This window comes from Oncorhynchus mykiss, chromosome 1, assembly GCF_057628025.1.
Source record: "Oncorhynchus mykiss isolate SJ-2025 chromosome 1, ASM5762802v1, whole genome shotgun sequence".
Lineage (NCBI taxonomy): Eukaryota > Metazoa > Chordata > Actinopteri > Salmoniformes > Salmonidae > Oncorhynchus > Oncorhynchus mykiss.
The window spans coordinates 80,166,732-80,183,651 of NC_143022.1; the positions used below are offsets into that span (position 1 = coordinate 80,166,732).

A 16,920-nucleotide genomic window follows, 5' to 3' on the forward strand; every position below is an offset into this window, starting at 1 on the left:
TTCAACATATCCACATCATTTTCCACCCTCATGATGCCATCTATTCTGTGAAGTGCACCAGTCCCTCCTGCAGCAATGCACCCCCACAACATGATGATACCACCCCCGAGCTTCACGGTTGGGATGGTGTTCTTTGGCTTGCAAGCCTCCCCTTTTTCCTCCAAACATAACAATGGTCATTATGGCCAAACAGTTACATTTTTGTCTCATCAGACCAGAGGACATTTCTCCAAAAAGTACGATCTTTGTCCCCATGTGCAGTTGCAAACCTGGCTTTGGCTTTTTTATGGCGGATTTGGAGCAGTGGCTTCTTCTTTCCTGAGCGGCCTTTCAGGTTATGTCGATATAGGACTCATTTTACTGTGGATATAGATACTTTTGTACCTGTTTCCTCCAGCAGCTTCTCAAGGTCCTTTGCTGTTGTTCTGGAATTGATTTGCACTTTTCGCACCAAAGTACGTTCATCTCTAGGAGACAGAATGCATCTTCATCCTCAGCTGTATGACGGCTGCGTGGTCCCATGGTGTTTATACTTGCGTACTATTGTTTTTACCGATGAACATGGTACCTTCAGGTGTTTGGAAATTGCTCGCAAGGATGAACCAGACTTGTGGAGGTCTACAAAAGTGGAGTTCTTCACTGATTTCTTTTGATTTTCATATGATGTCAAGCAAAGAGTCACTGAGATTGAAGGTAGGCATTGAAATACATCCACAGGTACACCTCCAATTGACTCAAATTATGTCAATTAGCCTATCAGAAGCTTCTAAAGCCATGACATAATTTTCTGGAATTTTCCAAGCTGTTTAAAGGCACAGTCCACTTAGTGTATGTAAACTTGTGATACTGTGAATTAAGTGAAATAATCTGTCTGAAAATAATTGTTGGAAAAATGACTTGTGTCATGCACAAAGTAGATGTCCTAACCGACTTGCCAAAACTATAGTTTGTTAACAAGAAATTTGTGGAGTGGTTGAAAAACGAGTTTTAATGACTCCAACATAAGAGTATGTAAACTTCTCATTTCAACTGTATATACTAGTTTTTTTACCACAGTATTTATACTATAGTAAACTATAAATAATACAGTATAGTACAGTCATGTCCGAGACACTACAATTAATAGTACAGTATTCACTGAAGTGTTTATGCGGACTTTAGTCCGCAAAAACAGTACATTGATTACTACAGTTAAGTCCACAAAAACAATACAGTGAATACTATAGTATTTAACCATAGTATACTATAGCATTTTTTAATGTGGGCAGTAGTCATTTCCGCTGGCCTACATAGCACACAAAGGGCTTCACACAAAGATTCCTCGGATCTGCCAATTAATGAGCCTCTCACTGAGTGAATTTGAATGCTGCTTGGGGGAGCTTGGCACTTCACAGCTCTTCACTCCGTTTCATATGATGTACAATTGCAAGGGTCTGAATAGACCTGATACCCAGCTGATGATTCACTGTAATATCTGTAGACAGGATTCGTTTTACACAGCTGTGTTACCATGGCAGAGGCAAAACTATAGGCTTGTTCCTACATAATGCCCTGCGTGTTCACCACAGTATGCTCTCATCAATCAACAATTCAATAATCAATAGTACAATTAATTCACACATGCTGTTTATGGTTTGTAAGCACAATAATATAAATGAGACCAATATTAAGTAAGAATAACAATAACGGAATCATACAATAACATTTGCTCAGCTGTGTGTTCAATGGTCATACACGTACTCTAGAGAGTGGAGAGAAGAACTCACCATTCCACTCACTGGCTGCCAAGACATGAAAAACAAAAGCCTGAACTGCCATACACACAATACAAGATCAGGCCGCTTGAAAAAACATTTTCTGCAGATTCGAGCTTCTGGCTAAAGAGACAGAAGAAATGCAAATCAAAAGAAACAGTCACTCACACCCTCAAACAGTCTCTCACACCCTCAAACAGTCACACCCTCAGTCACTCACACCCTCAAACAGTCATTCACACTGTCAAACAATCACTCACACCCTCAAACAGTCACTCACACCCTCACACCCTCAAACAGGCTCTCACACCCTCAAACAGTCACACCCTCAGTCACTCACACCCTCAAATAGTCATTCACACCCTCAAACAGTCACTCACACAGCTGAAGCAGACCTTAGGAACCATTTGAGAGAGACAATTTAACAAATATTGAGACATAAATACACAAAGTTTTAAAACCTGGTAACTAAAGATCCGGAGGTTTCCCCAGCCATTATATAGAGCTATAAAAGCTTACCTAAATCCTGGCATGGACGGGCTTATAAAGTGATTAAGTGGGTACTCAAATAATTGACATACAGGTTAAAATAATGGATATGCATGACCAATAATATCAAAGGTGTTTAAAATGTTATGAAAGAGCCCCAACCTTTCATCTGTTGTTCATCCTTTCCAAAGCCATTTTGGTGACAGGCACCCGTTGTATTCAATGAAAGCACTGTGATGTTTCAGATCAATCTAAGCATCTATAAGCATCTAGAGTAGGCACATGCACGCCCGCACGCACACACACGCACGCACGCACGCACGCACGCACGCACGCACGCACACACACACACACACACACACACACACACACACACACACACACACACACACACACACACACACACACACACACACACACACCTACTGGAGGAGGATGTTGTTCTATTCTCTGTGTGACTATGAGCGCCTCACCGGGCTGCTTTTGTCCCACATACAGAACGCAGCAGAGCATTATTCATCATAGCACGTGACCAAACTCAGAGAACCACACTCACAACCGCGATATTGACAGATGCTTTATACTGTATGTGACTGGAAAGAGTACATTACAGGGAGTAGGCAATGATTGGGTTGTGCCTGAAAACACCACGAATTGAAGTATGTGCATCGTAAAGGAGATGCTGCATACTGTATCTTCTATTCGTATTTGATCGTTTGCTTTAACCCAGTGAAATGCTCTAACTTAAGTGTCAGCCAGGAGTGTTGTGAATAAATCAGGTAATCACAGCGCATGCTATTAATATGCTTGGAGGAAAAGCGGCACACAGCTCCACAGTAATCAGGTCAACACCTCTACCCCTCTTCCATCCATTTTCATTAGAAGTAAACGACAAGAGCTGAGAGAGGATATGGAGTGTTATTCCCAATGGAGTCCCTGTAAAACCTCCATCCACTATCAGCAGTAAAACTCTCCTTGGCCAGATTACAGAAAGTGTATATTTATTGGATGCCTTAAAATAGTGAGCAGAGACCAATATCTCATGAAAATCTTTACAGGAAATTAATTTGATGACCTACAATTGATTTTGAAAAAGGGACTTCAAACAACTTAGAAATGGCATGACTGTGATAACATTGTGCCAGAAATTGATTATCTAATGAATAAAGAAAATTGTTCTGCGAAGGTTCTGTTACAGGCAGCGGTGGAAAAAGTACTAAATTGTCATACCTTGAGTAAAAGTAAAGATACCTTAATATAAAATGACTAGAGTAAAAGTGAAAGTAACCCAGAAAAATACTACTTGAGTAAAAGTCCAAAAGTACCCAATTTTAAATGTACTTAAGTACAGTGGTGGAAAAAGTACTACATTGTCATACTTGGGTAAAAGTACAAAGTAAAAGTAAATTCTATACATCAAATTCCTTATATTTAGCAAACCAGATGTCACAATTTCCTTTTTTATTACTTTTTTGACAGCTAGGGGCAACTCTAACACTCAGACATAATTCACCTTGTTAGTCAGTATGTGTTACACCTGTGCTGGTTGCCGTCTCATTAGTGGGAAGGTGTTTAACCTGTACTGGCCAAGGTGCTATTTAAGAGTGGCTGGCCCAGTGCTCCAGTTGTCTTGATAGATGTGGAGGGTTAACACCTTTAAAGGCACACACTACTTGATTTATAAAAAACATTGATTTCCCTGATTTGGTTTTGCTCCACCTTTTTGGTTTGCTTATTGTCTTTAGGTTTGGTGTGGGTTTATCTTTTGTTTGCCTCTTAGTGGGCAAATTTAGTGGGTGCTCATGGTGGGTGTATTTTGGGTCCCAGCTGTTGTTGCTATGCAGCTTTCAGTGGACACCCCCAGGAGTGTCTTTCAGAACCCCTCCTAAAAACCCACCTGTTTTGTTTTGGTTGTTGTCAGTGACTCTTTGTTAGTTCCCCTTTCTGTTTGAGCAACAATTTCTAGTTTCCTTAATGGGGAACGTAACAGTTCCCAGATCATTGTTCTCATAACACAAACTGTCCAGTCGGGGAGTAGGCAATGATTGGGTTGTGCTGATTGGGTGATGATTATAGAATGTTTGTATAAAACATTTGTCTAATGTTGCAAGAATGGTTCTAGAACACATTTAATATATTCTTTATAGGTTCCCAGAATGTTTCATTAGGTTGTGGGAAGAGTCTGGTGGGAACAATGTGGGGACATCACAAAATATATGTTCCATAAACGCCAAAACTGTACAGTTGTGCAGATTATTACAAAATGTTTATTTTAGGGTGCAAAAAACACTCAACTGATGTTACAAGAATGTTCCCAGAACACATTTAGTCTGTTTTTTAAAGGTTCTCAGAATGTTTCATTAGGTTGTGGGAACAGTCTGGTGCTTACATTGTAGGGACTACAGGAGGCTGCTGAGGGGAGGACAGCTCATAATAAAGGCCGGAACGGCAACCACATGGACACCATGACAAAAGCTGTGGCCTTGTTATTTAATTTTTTTTGTCAAATATGGTCAATCAGGACACAGAACAGTTATTAAAATGTTCCCATCCTCTTCATATGATGTGTACTTATAACACTGTATTTTATGATTTTCTTTCTTAATCACATGTGGGGTTTGCAAGTTTAAAACTCACATGTGCAGATTGTCAACGTATGAAGTGTCAACATATGAAGTGTAAAAAATATGGATGTGCTTGCATAATTCAATTCTGTTCAAATGTCCTATGAATAAAATGAGAATGCCATGTGTCTCTATATCACCTACAATACAGTCCTCAAATGCAAATTGCCATGAAATCTGGAGAGAAACAAAACGGGGCTGTATTCCAATCTGATTTCTTATGCTTTAATATGCATGCTGAGAATGTTGTGGTAAGATTAGGTCAAACTTAAATCTAACATTTTCTAAATGTTCTTGAAATGTTCTCAGGACCTCCATGCCAAGGTAAGCTGTATATTGTGTGAACATCAATGGAATATGAAACCTAAAACAAATATGCTATGAAGATCATAGAAAAAATACTTATTTCATTCTTACAACATTAAGGGAATGTATGTGCAACCTAACTTAAACGTTGTGTGAATGTCATCACAACTGAGCATATTTTGTGTTTTGTAATGTACCCACACTGTTCCCACAACCTAATTACATGTTCTGGGAACCTTTAAAGAACTCAGAAAGGCTGCTTTGTCAACATTCTTGTAACATCAAAAGAATATGAAACAAACATTATCTGAATGTCAGCACAACTGGACAGTTTTTGCGTTTTGGGAACTTGTCATGTCCCAAAAATGTTACCACAACCTTTTGAAACATTCTGGAAACCATTAAAGAACAGACTACATTTTTTCTGTGAGTGTTTTTGTAACATCAGGCGAATGTTTTTGCACACTAAAATAAACATTGTAGAATAATCCACACAACTGGACAGTTATGGTGTTTTGGGAACCATTAAAGAACAGATTAAATGTGTTATAGGAACGTTCTTGCAACATCAGGCAAATGTTTTACACAAATATACAAACTTTTGGAGAAGGTTCTGTGGTGGTTGTTACAGAGGTTGTGAACAACATTTTAGTGAACGTCAGGAGAATATTCAAAGGATTTTCATCTGAAACATTTTTGATAAATAGATTTGATTAAAAACATTCTCTGAATGTTTTTGGTATGATATCATCCTACTGTTATACTGAACAAAAATATAAATGCAACATGCAACAATTTCTAAGATTTTACTGAGTTACTGTTCATATAAGGAAATCAGTCAATTTAAATTCACAAATACCTTTTAAAAAAAGTAGGGGTGTGGATCAGAAAACCAGTCAGTATCTGGTGTGACCACCATTTGCCTCTTGCAGCGGGACACATCTCCTTCACATAGAGTTGATCAGGCTGTTGATAGTGTCCTGTGGAATGTTGACCCACTCTTCTTCAATGGCTGTGCAAAATTGCTGGATATTAGCGGGGAACTGGAACACGCCGTCGCACATGTCGCTGCAGAGCAACCCGAACATGATCAATGGGTGACATGTCTGGTGAGTATGCAGGCCAACTAGGACATTTTTACCTTCCAGTGTAATAGCGAACACCCCGCCGGTAGGCGTCTGATTGCCGTCATTTTCGTGCGGTTCTACATGTAGAATCGTTTTGCACTCGGATTACAAATTACAGACTTCACTGTGTTCAGAGTCAAAGTCAGGGGTTCCAAAACATTTTTGGCCCGCAACCCCATTTTAATATAAATTATTTTTCACGACCCCACCATGTAAAACAAGTTATGTGATCAACGGCCAATGTTTACTTTTTTTATTTGGGCTTTGACAGTCTATTACAAATAAGTCTGACAGTATTTTTTACAGTATGAAGACAGTATGGTTTGAAGTGACTGAAATTCATCAGAAAGGTATTGGGAAGTTCAGAAGATCATCAGGCAATAATGTTGTATGACCTTCTGTGTAGAAGTGTCAGGTTGTGCGCTACTGGTAAGAAGTCAGGTGCAGGAGAGCGGAGAGTTGTGATCAGGCACACACTTTAATTGGCAGAAGTAACAACAGACGGACGCAACTGCGTCAAAAACCTCCAGCCAAAATGGCAAAAGTGCAAAGCGCGACAACAGTCAAAATAATGCAGGAGTTAAACAATTAAACACACTCGGGTTCAACACGGTACCTGGGGGAAAACCAGCCTGGCGCGTAACACGAAACATGTAACAAAACAATTCCACACAAAGACATGGGGGAAACAGAGGGAACATATAAGTAGTGTGATTAGGGAATGTAAACCAGGTGTGCGTGGAAACAAGACAAAACAAATGGAACAATGACAAGTGGAGCGGCGATGGCTAGTAGACCGGTGACGTCGACCGCCAAACGCCGCCCGAACAAGGAGAGGAGCCGACTTCGGCGGAAGTCGTGACAAGAAGTCTGATTTAGTGCCTGCTCTTGTCCACTCGGTTCTAACGGCTTGTGGGCAAACTAGAGGGGAAAAGTATGTAAGATCCTGAGGATCTTTCAGTGAAGGGGTCATAATATTTTGTAGCTTAAAACACTCAAAAGATAGAGCCACATTTGTAGGAAGAAGACAGAAACCGCTCTGTTTATTACAACCATGTCTAGCAGCTACTGGAGGTTACTGACGTAACCCCGGTTCTATGAACCAAGCTCAAATTTCTCTTGCTGCCCCATTTTCAAATCAGGCGACCCCTAGTTTGGGAAACCATGTGCTAAGTACTCTCGGCCAACTAACGCTACCAGTGTGTCTGTGCCATTAGGCCACTTAGAAAAGTCTCTGCATTGACCATCTTGTTCAGAAGTGTAAGTGGGTCATCCAGCAGTTCAGCGGCCACATGCAGTCAAGAAGTGACCGAATGGAAGAGTAGATGAGATCAGTGAAGATCACAGTCATAGAACAGATGAGAAATAGATCTGGTAATACATTATGAATGATATCTCAGCCATGTGAAAGGAGGTTGCTTAGAAATGTATTTTACATACACTGGTGCTAATTTATTTCCATTACCAGAACAATTTTTTACCCTGACAAAAATGAAAGTTCAAGAGATCAATAGCGGAAGGAAGGAAGCAACATCATATCTGTAATTGAGTTGCCAAAAAGACCACAAATCAATAGGTCCGGGAGTCTTTGTTACTGTTTCTCCAAACCGCTTCCTTTATTTAATCGAATAAGTAACACAATTCCCCTCCCAACCAAATTAGGAATAACAAATCCGTCCAAATATACCCACCCAACCCTCTCACTCTTAGTGTTTGCCCGTTTTCAAATAGTCAAACTTTGAATGCCATTCTCTTCCAGTGGAGTAGGAGGCTGCAGTATAAGGAGGACATTAAGTACTGTACCTTTGTTTTTCACATGTAGCTACAGCATGAAAGGAGAAACTTCCACCAAATCTCTCTACAAGGACTGTAAATATAGCACAACATCCCACAGCTATGAAAGACAATACATGGAATAGTTTCCCCACATTCTTCTTGCTTTGTAATAGAAAACAAGTGCTGTTGCAGAGGAAATGTGAAAATCCACTGATGGGTGAAGGAAATGAAATGAAGAAGAAATCCCGATAGAGAACAGACCACAAGGGTCTGTGATGGGAAAATTATCACTTTATTGATGGATTTGACAACGTGAGACAGAGGCTTTCCTCCTCTGATTATGTGGCAACATACAAACAGCTCGCACATGTGATTGAATTCACAGACCCAGAGGTTTGTGACTGTTAGGCTGTCTCTAAGGATCAGCTTCAAGTTGTAATGATATGTGTACCGGAGAGTTGATTGAAATAGTAGGGAACCATGTTTCCTCTGAGTCCTCACACAAAATCTGTCATATGTTTATCTACAGACTTCATTAGAATTCAATTGAGCCCATCTCTGTCATTTTTACACCTAATTTTGTTTCCAACTGCCTACACACACTCTGAAAGCATCTACATATGGAGAGTACCTGGTAGTAGAAGTAAATTCTTACAGTTCCCTAAAAACACTGAGATTTCATTTGACCAGGGACAAAGAGCTACAGTGTACCATAATATGTTTCACATTGAATTGAGACCTCATTTTTCACATTTAACCTCAGCAATGAATGTACAGAGCAATGTAAGTAATCTGACCTATCTGCTAAAAAGATGTGTCAGAGAATAATGTAGAAAAACAAAACCCCAGCTATTGCCTCTTCACTTATGTTCTGCCATTAACCTGGCAAATAATATTAACAGAAAACAGTGAACACAAGTCATTTTTACTGTGCAATTAGTAAGTTGGCTTTTGGTCCATTGCAAATAACATCAACAACATGCATGCCAGTCTTTCTTGGTTGAGGGTTGACAATAGATTAACTGCTACTCTTCAAGTTTTTATGAGAAATATTAATGTGATGAGAATTACAAATTGTCTGCATAATCAAATAACATTCAGCTCAGACACCCACACATACCCCACAAGACATGCCACCAGGGGTCATTTAAAAGTCCCTAAGTCCAAAACTAATTAATGGCACTGCACAGTATTATACAGAGCGATGATCCCTTCCATTTCTAATTATTCACGCAAACAGCAAAATTTTAAAAACAGGATTAAACAACATCACATGGAACAGCGGGAACTGTGAGGGGACACACACAAACACACACACAAACATACACACTCTAACACATATTTTGCTGTTGTTGTATTGTTTGTATATGGTTGTATTGTAAATGTGTGTGACTGTCCTTGTCTATCAGTGTATCAGTGTTTTATTACTTGTCATATTTTGTGTTATTTTGTGGATCGCAAGAAGAGTAGCTGCTACTTCAGCAAAAGCCAATAGGGAGCCAAATAAACAAATACATACTCTCTTCCATATAAAACAAAACAAATAAACAAATAAATACTCTCTTCCATATAAAACAAAACAAATAAACAAATACATACTCTCTTCCATATAAAACAAAGCAAATAAACAAATACATACTCTCTTCCATATAAAACAAAACAAATAAACAAATACATACTCTCTTCCATATAAAACAAAGCAAATAAACAAATACATACTCTCTTCCATATAAAACAAAGCAAATAAACAAATACATACTCTCTTCCATATAAAACAAAGCAAATAAACAAATACATACTCTCTTCCATATAAAACAAAGCAAATAAACAAATACATACTCTCTTCCATATAAAACAAAGCAAATAAACAAATACATACTCTCTTCCATATAAAACAAAGCAAATAAACAAATACATACTCTCTTCCATATAAAACAAAGCAAATAAACAAATACATACTCTCTTCCATATAAAACAAAGCAAATAAACAAATACATACTCTCTTCCATATAAAACAAAGCAAATAAACAAATACATACTCTCTTCCATACAAAACAAAACAAATAAACAAATAAATACTCTCTTCCATATAAAACAAAACAAAATAGTGAGCTGAATCCAAATCCCCACTAACCATATACTCTGCAGCTATGAAAAATGCTAAATCATGCTAAATCACATGCACATGCTCATTCACTGAGTAAAATACACAGAAAAAAGTTAATCTCGTTGTTCTCCCTACTTTTCATTATATTTTTTCAAGCTATTTTGAAGCTTGAGGTAAGAATATATTAATAAGATATCCCTACAGATCATCAATACATTTATCTTTCTCAGTGGGGAGTTGCACTGATGGACTAGATAGATTCCACAGCTGAATCTAAAGAAATACTGCATTGACAACATACTAGACATTCTAATGCATTTTCCTTCCTTTTGCTCCAAAATGTGTAACTCAACTGGTTAAAATGGCTGAATGTCATATATACACAACCAGAGCCTCTGGAACAAACCAGACCATGTAACCTGAGTGTGTTTGCATGCAAGTACAAGTGTCTATATGCATGTTTGCATTTATGTACAGTCATGTGCATCAGTGCACATGGTGACACCCCCGTCATACAATCATTTCGATGCCACATACCTTTACTAGCTGTCGCTACAAAACCAAATCAAGAACATGGATTTCAGTAGAGTCAAAGCCTTCTAGTTGTACATGTGTGTCCTTTAGCATTGGGTTTGTATCAGCCTACACAGTGTCTTATCGCTACTGAAGTGCACAAAAAAAGTGCACTGAGGTAGAATGGGTTTTCACCCAGTTTGAACACTGTTCTGCACACCTTACCTTTCTGTATACAATCATGTTGGGTGATTCATCGGCTACTCCATTGCTCCCCACACTGTTGGTCTGTGCCATGATCCAGTAGGGTGAACAGCCTCAGTAATGCTCAGGTGCTGAAGCAGAGAGATAGGACAGTGGAGAACATTATGGCATGGAAACATTAAAGAGGAATCCTACAGGAACAAAATGTCCCTTACCTTTAAGCTACATACAAAATAGAAGAATCCTTTGAGTGCATAAAAATTACCTATTAGATGTAAGTGAGTCTATTTCCAATCATAGGCTAACATGGTAGAAATGTTAATATCATCAACTAATTTATGTATTAACTAAATGTTTTGGCTGGTTAATTTCAGTACAAATAGCAGTAATTACAGTGATGTGATCATCATTATTATAATCATCACCATCATTCTCCTCCTCCTCCTCATCATTTCATATTTTACCATTATATACATTCCTTCACTATTCGACCCGATTAACATATGCACAATATCGAGATTTAATGAAAGCTTACACAAAGGCCTTATTGATTTCTGCCTTGCTATCGTGCTTATTGACATTGGAGAATTCAATAGCTCCTGAGATGCGAAAAGGCAGCACGGTGGCAAGAAAACGTGCAGGCAAGCTCTAAATCAAAAACAGTGGATGTAGGGGACTTAACGAAATAGGCTCGGGTTGTTTCTCAAAGGGAAAGTAAAGAACAATGTGTAAAATACATTTAATTTATTGCCATTGAAATACAAAACGTGAATACAAAGTCTACAAAATACCCTTTCATTACAAACGGTGAGAAATGATCGAGGGCAATTTTGTGTGCATCCGAGGTTCCGTATCTAATCTTCGCCCCAAACGACACCCACCGCATCCTTTCAAGGATTATTCCAAAATACATAGCATATGTAAATATCATAGTCTTCCCTTAGCTCCCATCATCACATAGCTAATAGTCAATGAAGTGTCTCTATCAAGCCAAGACGCCTATAATTTCAGTACCATGGACAGCTACAGCAAAAAGCCCCGCTCCCTTGATCACTTGTCTCGATCTATCGTGAATAAAAGGAAAATATGTAAATAAGCAATCGTTCTTTGATGATTTACCTGAAAAAACGCACAGCCTGCGAATATCCTGTTTCTTTGCAGAACTGGTGTGCAGTGCGTGTGATAGGTTAGGCTATGTCAACTGGCAGACATAGGAATTCGAAGATAATTCATTGGCAATTGTTAGAGACAGGCATTCGATGCAGACTTGGTTGTTACCGCTTCCCTCTTCTCCAAAATGATGCTGAAAGCACGGGCGCGCGGCACCCACAGAATAACGTGAACGTGCATCGATCCATGACCAATCACGTGCAAGGAATCCAAACCCCTATCTGGCACATTTACAGGGGACCGTCAGATTGAAATAGCACTGTGTTGTTGTTATAAAACAGTAATGGTGGTCACACATTTCTTTAAACACATTTTGGTGAGCTGAGCAGAGAAACAGGCATACTACTGAGGATGATAATGATGATAATGATGATGATGAATTGGGAATACACATTTAGTCAATTACATGTAATGGTGTAATGAGTACCCACCAAAACCTATAAATAAATGTATCTGTGTAATCTTTATGTATTGCTTATATTTCTGTTACACACTGTGACATTTTGCATATTCAATAGTCATTATAATTTGTCTTTTTTAGCCTACCTTGCTAGAATGTTAATCATATTGACATAGCCCAGAGATATCTGATTAGCATTTAGGCCATTAATTGGATGGCCAATGTCATTAAGCTAATAATGATATTCTCATCTGTAGCCTACAAAACATCTTCCTTCACTTCATTATGCATGCACAGTATGTATATCTTTCAGGTTTAGGTGACACTGTGTCCAAACTCTTTTTTTGTCTTCAAGTCCTGTTTACTGCTGTGGTAAAATAATGCATTATACTCAGTCTTGAATATCTAGAAATGATTAACAACCTAATTTGATGCATCATCGTTGGCTGGGTGGCACACCACTGTCAGAGCGCAAAGGATTTGCAAAGAAATGAGCTTCAAGACTCATGTGTCACTCTCATCCCAACCCAAATCCGGTTCTTCCATCTCACTTTCATATTTCTCCTCAACCTCACCTTACATCGAATCAGTTTTAATATTTGAACATATTTTTTCAAAGGCTGAACATTTATGCTCATCATTTATTTTGAAAAAACAGAAGTATCTGATACGCTGTTTTTTTTGTGGCACCGAGTCTTGGTCCCTGAAGACTCTCAATCCATATGATACATTCGTTGGCGTGTATAAATCCACTACTACTTTTCAATAGAAATGTTTATGGTACATGTCCTCTCAGGATAGCAAGTTACTATAAATGTTCATTTTAATACATGCAGTTAACACAGAATACCTAGACCTGGCAATCTACCACCAACAGTTTGTCTACAAACATATCAAGGGGCTTCTCCTTTCATCAAGCAGAATAGTTTTCTATAACCCTTTCTCCCTCTCCCATAATTCCATATCTATTTGAGGTGCCTGTACTCAGTTCCGGTGAGCTCCTGTCCAAGTCAAGCACTGCCTCTATGCAGTATTGACTGGATGTCACCGGGGATCTCCCTATATTGAACACCTTATCACTAGAATTCACTAGAAAGTCAGGCCGGGTCAACCAAGGGCCCCTTAGGTCCCTTCTAAGAACTGGAGCCCATCCCGTGAGAAAACCCTGCAAGTATAATATGTGCCTTCTTCTTCCCCACGTGTCAATGTAACAGACATCACGCTGCTTGCTTAGCAAGTACCACATCCTCCTGACGAGGCTCACACCGAGGCTCGAACCCAGGACCTCTGCCTTGCTAGCACATGTGAACGCCCTCACAAAGCGTCTTACCAGTCGGCGACATCAAAAAGTTAGCTATTTGGTGGCACTTCAGAATGAGGAGTGAGTTTCACACATCCACATGTGCTGCACCAAGACCTAGGTTCGGTAGGTTACTTTATAAATGTAACAAGTTACAGTTCCTGTCCAAAATTGTAATCCGTAAAGTAACATTTGGATTACCCAAACTCAGTAACATAATCTGATTACTTTCAGTTAGTTTTGGATTACCTTCCCCTTATTAATATTGATGTACCTGTGCTTCAATCTATGTAACATAATAACATTTGCCAGTCTGAGATAGAGATTTCAGTTTTTTTGCATGGGCTGCATCTCAATCCAGCGCATCCACCTATGCGGCCTTCCCTATCTGCAGTGGAAAGTTGCAGAGCTACAGCACTGTTTGTCAGACCAGGAGACACCTGAAAATCGGTCTTCTCAGGAAAATGTCCGTAACTAACATGGCACTATATAGAAAGATGAGACTCTCACGAACACGGTGATCTTCTCTATTTTGATTCATGACTTCCATAAGCCCCACGGGACTCGTCTGAAGTCTGTTTGAGCTACAAACGAATATGTGTCACGGGACTTGTCTGAAGGTACTGGTTTAAAAACATTATGGACATATGGAGGTAGTTTTGTGCCAACAAAAAAAGGGGTTAAATATATATACATATATATATATATCTATAATAAAGTGCCTTGCGAAAGTATTCGGCCCCCTTGAACTTTGCGACCTTTTGCCACATTTCAGGCTTCAAACATAAAGATATAAAACTGTATTTTTTTGTGAAGAATCAACAACAAGTGGGACACAATCATGAAGTGGAACGACATTTATTGGATATTTCAAACTTTTTTAACAAATCAAAAACTGAAAAATTGGGCGTGCAAAATTATTCAGCCCCTTTACTTTCAGTGCAGCAAACTCTCTCCAGAAGTTCAGTGAGGATCTCTGAATGATCCAATGTTGACCTAAATGACTAATGATGATAAATACAATCCACCTGTGTGTAATCAAGTCTCCGTATAAATGCACCTGCACTGTGATAGTCTCAGAGGTCCGTTAAAAGCGCAGAGAGCATCATGAAGAACAAGGAACACACCAGGCAGGTCCGAGATACTGTTGTGAAGAAGTTTAAAGCCGGATTTGGATACAAAAAGATTTCCCAAGCTTTAAACATCCCAAGGAGCACTGTGCAAGCGATAATATTGAAATGGAAGGAGTATCAGACCACTGCAAATCTACCAAGACCTGGCCGTCCCTCTAAACTTTCAGCTCATACAAGGAGAAGACTGATCAGAGATGCAGCCAAGAGGCCCATGATCACTCTGGATGAACTGCAGAGATCTACAGCTGAGGTGGGAGACTCTGTCCATAGGACAACAATCAGTCGTATATTGCACAAATCTGGCCTTTATGGAAGAGTGGCAAGAAGAAAGCCATTTCTTAAAGATATCCATAAAAAGTGTTGTTTAAAGTTTGCCACAAGCCACCTGGGAGACACACCAAACATGTGGAAGAAGGTGCTCTGGTCAAATGAAACCAAAATTGAACTTTTTGGCAACAATGCAAAACGTTATGTTTGGCGTAAAAGCAACACAGCTGAACACACCATCCCCACTGTCAAACATGGTGGTGGCAGCATCATGGTTTGGGCCTGCTTTTCTTCAGCAGGGACAGGGAAGATGGTTAAAATTGATGGGAAGATGGATGGAGCCAAATACAGGACCATTCTGGAAGAAAACCTGATGGAGTCTGCAAAAGACCTGAGACTGGGACGGAGATTTGTCTTCCAACAAGACAATGATCCAAAACATAAAGCAAAATCTACAATGGAATGGTTCAAAAATAAACATATCCAGGTGTTAGAATGGCCAAGTCAAAGTCCAGACCTGAATCCAATCGAGAATCTGTGGAAAGAACTGAAAACTGCTGTTCACAAATGCTCTCCATCCAACCTCACTGAGCTCGAGCTGTTTTGCAAGGAGGAATGGGAAAAAATGTCAGTCTCTCGGTGTGCAAAACTGATAGAGACATACCCCAAGCGACTTACAGCTGTAATCGCAGCAAAAGGTGGCGCTACAAAGTATTAACTTAAGGGGGCTGAATAATTTTGCACGCCCAATTTTTCAGTTTTTGATTTGTTAAAATAGTTTGAAATATCCAATAAATGTCGTTCCACTTCATGATTGTGTCCCACTTGTTGTTGATTCTTCACAAAAAAATACAGTTTTATATCTTTATGTCTGAAGCCTGAAATGTGGCAAAAGGTCGCAAAGTTCAAGGGGGCCGAATACTTTCGCAAGGCACTGTATATATCCTGAGCTTTCTTATATTTCCTAGATATAGGACAAACACTTCAAAACCTTGTTTCTTATGAGTTATACTTTTTTTGTATTTTTTTGCAATTTATAATTGTGTTATTAAGTGCATTTATGTGGGCTATAGTAGTAAAGGCCAAATTCAATAATTTATCAAATCATTTTCTTATATGTATTTTTTCTATACCTAAAGGGGTCTTAAAATTACAAATCAAATAGTTAAATGATCCATAGTATGACCATCTTAAACAATTCCATCTGTCAGTTTAGACGCCCCCCACCCCTTATGCACTTATGTACTTTTATTTAAGATGTCTATGTTTTTTAGAGGATGATCCACAGTTCAGTGGTCACGCAGTCAAGAACATTAGAGCCATCTGGTGGTTCAATACAGAACACTGCCCAAACTAGTGCAACAATATCAGAATTACTGCTAGACAACAACCAGACATAGTTTTAGAATACTAAACATGCCTTATTTGATTGATGCTTACAAATGCAGAGATCTAATGTAGTAGGCTAGCTCAGTTAGGAAAAATCTATGAGAATATCATTGTATCTAGTTGTGTGGAAAAGCATCACCCCAGTAGGTTGATGGTGCATTAATAAATATGATTGGCTATTTGGTATTCGATATTAGCATTGTTCACGTCATGTCCAAATCATCCGAAAGTATTTCAAATTGATTGTGAAGCAAAAGTCAACAAAGTCACTTGTAGATGATTTGAACAAAACGTTAGCATTTGGAAACAGTCCCAGCGAAACTAAACTAAAGCATAGATTGCTGTCATACCACAGAACAAT

General features: G+C 38.9%; 1 protein-coding gene across 2 annotated transcripts in view; it reads right to left on the reverse strand.

Moving 5' to 3' along the window:
* The window catches only part of LOC110529688 (regulator of G protein signaling 7), a 56,911-nt gene extending 44,667 nt beyond the window's left edge, over positions 1–12,244 (reverse strand). Inside the window, exons 1-2 of one of the 2 annotated variants that reach the window (XM_021612147.3) lie at positions 12,020–12,244; positions 10,922–11,031 (exon numbers count right to left, since the gene is read on the reverse strand). In XM_021612147.3, the coding sequence (XP_021467822.1) occupies positions 10,922–10,993 (72 nt within the window). In that variant the 5' untranslated portion in view covers positions 10,994–11,031; positions 12,020–12,244. The remainder of the gene's footprint in view (positions 1–10,921; positions 11,032–12,019) is intronic. The other variant, XM_021612130.3, reaches the window with a different exon arrangement.
* Between the last annotated feature and the right edge of the window lie 4,676 nt (positions 12,245–16,920).